At 39.8% G+C, this 11,148-nt stretch overlaps 1 protein-coding gene across 1 annotated transcript in view; it reads left to right on the top strand.

Moving 5' to 3' along the window:
* The window catches only part of ICOS (inducible T-cell co-stimulator), a 22,559-nt gene extending 15,856 nt beyond the window's left edge, over positions 1 to 6,703 (top strand). The window contains exons 2-5 of the mRNA XM_015561097.1: positions 417 to 746; positions 1,665 to 1,771; positions 2,860 to 2,944; positions 5,952 to 6,703. Of these exons, the coding sequence (XP_015416583.1) occupies positions 417 to 746; positions 1,665 to 1,771; positions 2,860 to 2,944; positions 5,952 to 5,992 (563 nt within the window). The 3' untranslated portion in view covers positions 5,993 to 6,703. The remainder of the gene's footprint in view (positions 1 to 416; positions 747 to 1,664; positions 1,772 to 2,859; positions 2,945 to 5,951) is intronic.
* The last annotated feature ends 4,445 nt before the right edge of the window (positions 6,704 to 11,148 follow it).

Raw genomic sequence — 11,148 nt, forward strand, 5'->3', positions numbered from 1 at the left:
ATTTGTTACAATGTTTCTTAAACTGCAGGCTCAGAGGCCTGCAAGGCAGGCGGGGAATGTTGGTTTCCTCCATCACTGAAGCAAGCAAACCTCATGTTAGTTTCAAGCTGCCTGGCTGCTGGCGGCCATCTTGGCTGGCAGTTAATTTGCACATCGCCCTGATTAGCCAATGGGAAAGGTAGCGGTCGTACACCAATTACCATGTTTCTCTTTTATTAGATAGGATATGACAAGCTTCCAGTTAGGCTTCTTCTAGGGCACATTTTAACTATTAAGTTCTTTTTTTGTTGTGAAGTTTTTTCATTTTTATGCAATAGATGTGACTTTATGAAGAGATTACTTTTGTATTCAAATATAATTATTAGGGCAACCTATTCCTAAAATGTTGCTTTTGCTTTTTTTTTCTTTTTATCCAGAGGAAATTGATGATTTTGCCAAGTCTAAAATATTTACATTTCACCATGGAGGTGTACAAATGTTATGCAAATGCCCTGAGAACGTCCAGCAATTTAGAATGGAGTTGCTGAAAGGGACGCAAATAATCTGTGATTTCAGTAAGACAAAGGGAAGTGGAAACACCATATCCAATCAGAGTCTGAAATTCTGTCAATCATCCAATAACAGTGTCTCTTATTTTCTGAATAACTTGGACAGTTCTCATGACAGCTATTACTCCTGCAGACTATCAATTTTTGATCCTCCTCCTTTTCAAGTGAAGTTGAAGAGCGAATATTTGCATATTTATGGTAAGACATTGTTTTCATCTTCTGGATGTAAGTGTACATATGAATTTTGACTTTTCTTGCTAATGAAAACAAACAAATAAGTATATTTTGTGTTGGAGTTCATTTAGATGCAATTGGTAACAATTACTTATGATGAAAATATGTAAGAGATGATTTATTAATAATAGATATTAATCAGTAATATGCAATTTGATAATGTAGATTGCTGACTTAGAAATAGATCATGTTGTCTCTAAAACAAATATGCCATTGCCCGGCTGGCATGGCCCAGTGGTTTGACCTATGAACAAGGAGGTCACAGTTCGATTCCCAGTCAGGGCAAATGCCTGGGTTACAGACTCAATCCCCAGTGTGGGGCATGCAGGAGGCAGCCAATCAATGACTCTTTCTCATCATTGTTGTTTCTACCTCTCCCTCTCCCTTCCTCTCTGAAATCAATAAAAATATAAAAAATAATTACGACACATATGCCATCAAAAATCATGAAAATGAAGACAAATATCCAAACCCATGGCTTAATGACTATTACTTCTATTCACATAAGGCTTAAGGTTGTGGTTTTTGCTGAATTTGCAGAACGCAGTGAAATGACTGAAAAGAACAGTTTTATGTCATTACTTTTTCTATTTACTCTTTTGCAAAAATATAGACAGAAAAGTCCTTTTTATTAATCACATTTGTAAACATATTTGTGTGTACAGTCTTTTAGGTTTTAGTTTTTGATCCTTGCTATAATACTAAAATGATGTTGTTTACTATTTACTGGGTTTCATGGTTGCAATAAAGACAAGCTCAATTGATTAAATCGTTCCTTTACATTTGTTAAAAAACACACAAAACATCACCTTGGGATTCAGCAGTGAAAGAGGGGATTTGATTTTTAGAATTTGTTCTTAACATTTCTTTTTTCTAACCCAGAATCGCAGCTTTGTTGCCAGCTGAAGTTCTGGTTACCCATAGGATGTGCAGCTTCTGTTGTCATCTACATTTTTGGATGCACATTTTTATGTTGGTTTAAAAATAAGGTGAGCAATGTCTATCTTTTCTTGCATCAATTTTACTGAGGAATATCAGTGGTCATTTACTCATAGAAGTACATATTATTCTTATGAGAGTAAATGAATCTACAGGTAGACTACTTTTTCTCTCTCAAGATATACCTACTAACTAAACTACTAACTTGGAACAGAAGCTTATTTTATAACTGCTTCAGTTCAAAACTTATTCGATGGCTTACAAAGAGATATGTTGTTATTATTCAACAAGAATGAGATAATTGAGGCCCATAAAAGACAAAAAGTCAGGAGGAAGGTAAAAACATAAAAATAGATGCTTCTTGCTTTTAAAAATTATTTAATGTGGGCTGCACATTTTATTCTAAGCTACCTAAGAGTTGGGACAAAGATGAAACTGCTCTGTTTCACCCCATTGGTTAATTAAGAAATAATCAAAAAAAGTATACTCTTTGTAATACTTTAAGCAATAAAACAAAATTAAAAAAGTGAAATAATCAGTGAGAAAATCTTATAAGGTACCAGTAGTAGCTGAGAAGTAAATGGCTAGTTTGTTTCCATGGTAAATTATTAGGGCTCCTTATTTTAAAAGAAAAACCACTGCAAAGCCATGCAGAATGATAAAACAACAACAATAATGACAACAACAAGAATCTGTGCTGAAAATATCCTTTGTAGCCTTTTGCAATACACGTTCTCAAAGAACTTATACCTCCCTGCATGATGCAAGTCTGCTAATACCCAAGTGTATCCACAGTGTGATCATTGACCAGACGGTGAGTATATTTGTGCCAAATGGAATATGAAAAGAGAGATAAAAAGGAAGAGAATGAGATAGAGCCCATGATCTAATTCTATGGAGGAAAGAAAAATAAAGGCCAAAATGAGGAAGTCAGCTTTTCTTATTTAAAGCCCTTTTCATGTTGTGCTCCTACTTAGTCAAAAGCCAGGACCCTAAGTCCCATTATAACATTTCTCACATACCACTCTGACAAAGAATAGAAAACAGTGAACAAATAAACCAAAACAAACTAACAAATAACAGGGATGGAGATGGGGGAGAGCAGATGACCAACCTGTTTTCTGACTTTCTCTTTCAGAAGCATCGATCTAGTGTGCATGATGCGAACAGTGAGTACATGTTCATGGCAGCGGTGAACACGGCGAAGAAGCCGGGGCGCACAGGTACAGCAATATTCAGGGCTTAGGGAAGGGAAGAGCTGTCTTCATAGTAAGCCTGGAATTTTCATTTATGATTTTTAAAAAATATATTTTTATTGATTTCAGAGAGGAAGCAAGAGGGAGAAAGAAATAGAAACATCAATGACGAGAGAGAATCATTGATGGGCTGCCTCCTGCACACCCCCTGTTGGGCTTGTGCCCTGACTGGGAATTGACCCCTGACCTCCTGGTTCATAGGTCGATGCACAGCCACTGAGCCACACCGGGCTTAATTTATGATTTTAGAGGCAGGAATAATGCCTCTAAGCCTGACTTTTCATATTTTTTGTGAAAAACTGAATTTTTATTTTACCCGATTTTATGTTTTTCTCCAGTGAATTGAAAACAAACAAGGTTATAAACTACTATTAAAATTAAACAAGTTCATAAATCACTATTGTACCAAAGAAATTTTCCAATTGATATTTTAAAAATTGAGATGATTCAAAGTCTCCCTTGTTAAAAAAAAAAGTTCATTAAGTCATACAATGAGATTTCCTGAATATCAATTAAGTGCAAAAATCACCGTGGGAGATATATAGATACATGGAGATTTTAGACTGAGATTTGGAAGCGAGATCTGGGTTGGTGTTAGCAAGGGGAGGAAGGAGGAATTGGTGAAGATATTCTTAAAATGTGCAAGTTTAAAGAACTTGTGTATATCACAGAAGGCCAGTTAGGTGGGAATTTGACCTTTTCCATTCAGATTAAGCGTTGTTAACTTGAGTGTCATTAAGTTGAGGAGCATTCAGAAAAGTTGAAGCATCTACTGTAGAAAAAGTGTAAATTTTATGCTTTAGAGGTTGCAATGATATGAGGTATACGATGAGATAGAAGCCATTGCATTTTTGCCACAACTCAGTGGTGCAGAACTTATATTAAAGAAACACACGAAACATCTGCCACAGAATTAAAGTATAGGGAGGGAGCTAAATGCTCTTTTAGTCCATCTCACTTTTCAGATGCAAGAAATTATTGATGCTCAGGTGTTCAGTGACATCTTTGTTCCCCAGAGATTGATACCATAGCTTTGACACTAGCAAAGAGCTTGAGTTTCATATAACTTTGATATTTTTTAAAAAAATCATTCTCTGTGCTCTTAATAATGTGTCTGCTTTAGTATGGAATCCTTAAAACAGACCCTGAGACAGAGACTAGTGGGCAAGTAATTTAGGTGGAAAGTGACTCCAAGAAGAGGGGGTGAGAGAACAGGGAGAGTGAGACAGGTAAGGAGGAAACGCAAATGGAGGTTGCATTACTGAGATCTCAGCTAGAGGCCACAGGATCTCTGAGGAGTGTACAGATGTCTCCCATAAGTGGGGCTTTATCCACTGTCTCCCACCCCCACTGCTTTAGGGTTGCCTACAGAGCACCTTAATCTCCCCCGTCCCTAAGCTTGCCCTGTGTTTGGGATGAGGGGCTCAGAAGTCTTTAGAGAAAGCCCTGAGGCAGAAAAGCAGAAAATACACCATGGACTATTGAGCTAGAACCATCAGTATGCACAGAGGTGTCCACCCCTTGAGGCTGAAATCAGAGGTGGGTGATTGCCGGGGTCCAACCCCAGCAGGTCCAGGGGTCCCCAAAGGTGTAGACGGAGTCGGTGAAGAAGGAATGTCACGAAGACAGCGTTCAGTTGATCAGCAGCCTTGCCAGGATCTCTAGCCACAATCTCCAGCCAAGTTCTGTGTCCATGTTCTCTTGCTAGGTTCTCCAGCCACATTATCCAGGTTCTCCAGCCAGGTTCTGTAGCCATGTTCTCTCGCTAGGTTCTCCGGCCAGGTTCAGTCGCCAGGTTCTGTAGCCGGCTTCTGCAGCCAGGTTCTGTCTAGGTTCTGCCAACCAAGTTCTGTAGCCAGGGCACTTAGTGAAGGGGTTTTATTCCCTCCCTAACTTCAGTTGAAAATCTCTACCTGGGGAAACAACCTTTCTCGGAGAGGTGACCTTGGTTAAAACACATAGCGCCAAGAAGGTGAGCAAACATATTAAAAACAGTATGCCGTATATGCCAGGTCCCTTGAAACAGCAAGGATGGGCCGGCTCCCGGCAGGTGATTTCCTTTTCCACCTACCAAGCCTAGTACATCTCTGCCAATTGGGTTTAAACAAATAACTATGCAAATGGCCAGAGAGTAAGTTTCTTGAGGGGAAGCAAGACCTTCCTTCTCTATATCCCGAAAGGATTACACATATCCAATTCCAAGCAGAGCCTGACCTAGCACCTCTGGCAAATATTTATTGAAAGATTATTATGTGATGATCTCACTCATTTATGGATAATTAAGACCATTATAAACTGATGAACAAAAATAGATACAGACGCAGAGCAACATCGAACAGACTGTCAAACTACAGTGGGAAGGCCAGGGAGGGTTGGTGGGCAGGAGGGAGGGGGGGAAGAGATCAACCGAAGGACTTGTATGCATGCATATAAGCATAACCAATGGACACAAGACACTGGGGTGTAGGGGGGGCCAGGGGAAGGTCAAGGGGAGAAAAAAAGGAGACATATGTAATATTCTTTGTAATACTTTAAGCAATAAAACAAAATAAAAAAAAAAGAAAGATTATTATGTGACTAGCACTGTGCTGAGTAATGTGTGCTGGGCAGAGGGCGGGAAGACCCAAGACAGTCCTTGTGTTCAGTTTGTAATGTCATTGGGAGAGGTGATATGTTTACATGGATGGTGGAGTTACGTGTTAATGTCAAAAGTAATTGAGAAGTGTACATTTCAGATAATATCTGTTATATAGGAGTGGAGAGTGGGCTGAGCAAAACTGTATGTGGACCTGGTGCTGGGTCTTGACTGATAAAGAAAAGTTTGGATGGTGTGGGTCTGTGTGCGTGTGCGTGTGCATGCATGTGTGCATGTGTGCGTGTGCACGTGTTTATGAGACAGAAAAGGGGGAAACTTGAGGAAGGAAATTGGCACATGGAGAGCTTTAAAAGAATTTATGCTGCATTGTTGTTACAGATGTTGCTCATAACTTGGGACTCTCTGGCACCCAGGCATGAACCATGTTGGCTATCTCCCTGCTACTTGAAGTGCAAGATTTCCTCATTTCCTGGACCCCGGAGAGTCTGGCTTGATTCGACTACATACATCTTCTACTGATGTTTTGTTCAACCTGGACCAGTAACTATATCAGTCAACAGGGATATTAACAGACTGCCTCAGAGCTGCTGAGTTCTATGGGAACAAACACCCTCTTGCAACTTTATAGAAAGCCGGGGTCACGTGTACCAACAAACAGACCTGGCTGGGATGGAATCACTTTCACATCTGCTTCTAGCCAGTAAAACAAACACATCTACAAACATTGTTAAAATACGCCAAGGGCACTGAATCCACAAAGCAAACGGGCCTCTGAGGGTCAGCATCGGTCCACAGTTCACTAACAGACTACCTCTTCTTCTTGTAGGATGAGCTTCCCTTTTTAAATCAGACAGTAGAGGAGTTGCTTCAAAACTGTAGCTATTTTATTTCTGAGGTGTCAACGTGTGACTATAATGTACTGATGTATTAGTGCACAGTACTCTTTTCCAACTTCTGAACTCCCGTCTGCCACTCCACCAAGAGTTTAGATACCTTCTGCTCTCAGTTTTCCTTTTAAAAATATTTCTACATGACTATTTGACATGCTCTGAGGAGGGAGCTATGTCTATGTTTTTTCCTCTACTGCTCCATAAATTTATATATATAATATATATAAATATATGAGTATAATACACACACACACACACACACACACACACACACACACACACACACACTCTGATGAATATGGTTTACTTATATTCTTCCTACAAGAATAGACATCTTTTTTCCCCTAGATTCAGTTAACATGGTGTATTTTCTTGACTTGGTATTAGTGGTAGGAAACATTGGCCAGAATGGAAAGCGACTTCATTTTATGATCCTGTTTTCTACCATTACCTATGTTGTCAAGGTGCTATTAAATTACAAGCTGGGCTATTTTTGTAATCAAGGTCCTGGGGTAGAGACAATGATCGACTCAGCATCAAAGCTGTGGTCTCCGGAGGTCACTGCCAAACTCCGGCCCTGCTGCCTCTGCTCTCCACTGGCTGAGATGAGCCCCATCAGCCTGGAGCAGCCATCAGACCTGGATGGAATTCCACGGGTTGAGAGACTCCCCTGAGCGAGGGCCAACCAGGCGCTGTGGCCCTCAGAGGCTGACGCCACCCTGGGACCACAGTGGGCAAGCCTGCATTTGTCCCTCCAGGATTTCTGAAGAAGCATCAGCATGATGGCCTCGCCTAGAAACCATGCCACTTGGAAGCTGGCCTGGCCCTTCAAGACAGATTTGGTTGTGTAACGTGGTTATTCTTAGCCTGGGTATTTTCTCTACTTCCTGTGTGCACGCCAAAGATTTTTAAACCAGCCAATGTGTGTTCAACAATAGTTTTAACTGTAGGTGAAAATGGGGTTATGGTCATTTTAAAATGTGTAGTTGCCTGCTTATAGTTTATTTTTTTTTAAAAAAGTGAGATCTGATATATCATTAAGCATGCTTATATTATTTTAAGCATGTGTAATGCTGGATGTGTACAGTACAATACTGAATTTGTAATTTGAATCAAGTAAGATGCTCTTTGTTTTCAGCGGACTTGAACAACCTGGCTGGCTTTGCAGAGATGTTTCCTAAGGTATTGGCAGCTTTCTGTGTGGGGGATCAGGGTGGGGAGGCCCTTCATGTGGCGTGGTTGCCCAAGCCGTGCCCTGAAGCATCCCCATCCTCAGGATGGCACATTTCAAAGTGAATTGCTGAAGGATACAATTTCTGTGAAATAAAAGCTGGTTTGAAGAGGAGCTGCTTATGAAATGGATTTTAGCAGTAGTAGGAAACTAAATAATAAATGTTTGATATTCAGCAACTGACCTCTCAGTGTTTTCTTAGGGGAGGGAAATGATTTACCTTAGCACATTTCCCCTATTCTTCCCTTTTTTTGGGTGTTATTTATATATTTATTTATTTTTTGATTCTTTATTGTTTAAAGTATTGATGAACAGTCATTAACATTTTAAGGTGCTTTTTTAAAGTAGAATATTCTGTTACATGGCAGAATAAAAGTAATACTCTTCAAAACTGATTTACCTGAAATCACACACACACACACATTCTCTCTCTCTCTCCCCCCCCCCCCACACACACACACACACACACACACACACACACACACACACACACACACATGCACACACCCTCTCCTACCTTCCCACTGAAGTTTGATGGTCTGTTCAATGATTTTTTGTCTCTGGATCTATTTTTGATTATCAATTTATGTTGTTCATTATATTCCACAAATAAGTGAGATCATGTGATATTTATCGTTCTCCAACTGGCTTATTTAACGCTTAGCATAATGCTCTCCATGTCCACCCATGCTGTTGAAAATGGTAAGAGTTCCTTCCTTTTTACAGCAGCGGAGTATCCCATAGTGTAGATGTACCACTGTCTTTTAATCCACTCATCTGCTGATGGGCACTTAGGCTGTTTCCAGATCTTAGCTACGGTAAATTGTGCTGCTATGAACATAGGGGTGCATATATCCTTCCTGATTGGTGTTTCTGATTTCTTGGGATATATTCCTATAAGTGGGATTATTGGGTCAAGTGGAAGTTCCATTTTTAAATTTTTGAGGAAACTTCATACTGCTCTCCACAGTGGCTGCACCAGTCTGCATTCCCACCAGCAGTGCATGAGGGTTTCTTTTTCTCCACATCCTCACCAGCACTTGTTGTTTGTTGATTTGTTGATGATAGCCATTCTGACAGGTGTGAGATAATACCTCATTGTCGTTTTGATTTGTATCTCTTGGGTGATTAGTTACTTTGAGCATGTTTTCATATGTCTCTTGGCCTTCTGTATGTCCCCTTTTGAAAAGTGTCTATTTAAGTCCTTTCCCCTTCTTCTTGAAGATAGTTCTGTTGTTTAGAATAGCCACTCTTTTCATTTTCTTTCTTTTTTCTTCCTTCTTTCCTTTCTATTTCTTTCTTTTTTAAATTTAAATTCTTTATTATTGAATGTATTACATAGGTCTCCTTTTTTACCCCATTGTCCTCTCCCTGCCCCCTCCCCCCCCCCAGCACATCATGCTCACTGTGGCCAGTGAACCGGCCCGATCAGGGGGTGCGGCCGGCCAGCCAACCTCAGTGCCTGCTCCACGCCCACTCCTGCCCCCCTCCCCCCAGCACAGGCCCTCATTCCCCTACTGTCTGTGTCCATTGGTTATGCTTATATGCATGGCATACAGTCCTTTGGTTGATCTCTTATCCTCCCCCCTCCTCTGAGGTTTGACGGTCTGTTATATGTTTCTATGTCTCTGGATTTATTTTTGTTCATCAGCTTTTGTTGTTCATTATATTCCACAAATGAGTGAGAGCATGTGACACTTATTCTTCTCTGACTGGCTTATTAAATCTTTTTGAAACAACCACACGCTTATAAAAAAGTTGGAAGTACAGACAAACACTGTTCTTTTTCTGAGGAAGTTTCTGACCTAATGCCCTATCACCTGTGAATAATAGTATCTATTTCCTATAAGCAAGCATACATCCCTCCATAACCATAATCCATCAACATTGGAAAGTTCACATTGATACATTGCTACCATATGATCCTCAAGTTGCATTCAAGTTTTTCCAGATGCTCCTATAATATATTTTATAGCAAAATATTCCATTTATAGCAGAATCTCCCCCTGCATTTAGTTTTCACATCTATATCGTGTCCTTCACTGTGGACAATTCCTCTGTCTATACTTTCAAGGCCTTGGCTCTTTTGAAGATTACAAACCATTCTTTTCTAGAATGTTCCTTGATTTGAGTCAGTTTGATGCTTCTTCATAATTAAAAAACAACAACAGGTGATTGATTTTTGGCAAAAATAACAAGTGATGCTACATTCTTTTAATGTTGATTTTGGTCACTTAACTGAGGTGCTGTTTGTCGAGTTCTCCACTGTAAAATACTCTTTCCTCTTTATACAGAGGTACTTTGAAATTTTGTAACTCTTCTGTTTTTTCATCAAAATTTCAATTTATTCATTTATACTTAAATGGTTTCCTGATTTGGCCAATGGGGTAGACATGTGTTACTATCATTATTTTACTTTTATGCATAAATTGTCCCATCCGTGGGAGACTGTTCAAACTAGTTCTTGAGTTCTTCTAACAAGTCCCCATCATTCTTTCAGCACTTCCTTGCTTTCTGGCAGAACTAGACATTCCAGACGCAGCTCATGTTTTCCCTGTCCCAGAGCTGGAACCCACCGTTTCTCCAAGGAGGCCTGGTATCTTTGGAGTAAGCAATGATTTTAGCAGCCAAGATCTAGGCATTAGTTATGCTTATTACTATTGGCATTTCCGTGCTCCGAGGCTCCTCAGTGAATAGAACAGGGATCCACATACACACACACACACACATATAGATGTAAATGTGTGTGCAGATATATCTTTATGGATATGTATACATATATAAAATATGCATATTTACATATAGATGTCTATATATGTACACACATATACAAATATATGTATAAACACATATATGCAAATATAGAGGCAAATATGTGTATGTGTGCATATGTATGTGTACATACACATTTACATCTATATTTATGTCTGTAACTATGAATATATGTTGAAATCCATAGGTTCATACTCATGCCTTTAACTCCAATACAACCCTATAGGGCTCACCTTACATTTATTCCTTTCTATTATTTGTCCCTCTTATGACAGTGAGAAACCTGACTCTCATCATTTTTTCCCCCAAACCTCATTCGAGGATATGTTTTCATTGACTGTAGAAAGAGAGGAAGGGAGAGAGAAAGAGAGAGAAACATCAATGTGAGAGAGAGACATTGATTGATTGCCTCCTGCATGCGCTCCAACCAGGGTTGGGGATTGAACTTGGAACTGAGGTATGTGCCCTTGACCAGGAACTGAACCGTCGACCCTTAGATCCATGAGCTGATGCTCTAACCACTGAGTGACTGGCCAGGGCCAAACCCCTATTTCCTTTTTTTTTTAAAATATATTTTTATTGATTTCAGACAGGAAGGGTGAGGGAGGGAAAGATAGAAACATCAATGATGAGAGAGAATCATTGATTGGCTGCTTTTTGCATGCCCCCCACTGGGGATCAA

The sequence above is a fragment of the Myotis davidii genome, unplaced genomic scaffold, assembly GCF_000327345.1.
Source record: "Myotis davidii unplaced genomic scaffold, ASM32734v1 scaffold394, whole genome shotgun sequence".
NCBI classification, from domain to species: domain Eukaryota; kingdom Metazoa; phylum Chordata; class Mammalia; order Chiroptera; family Vespertilionidae; genus Myotis; species Myotis davidii.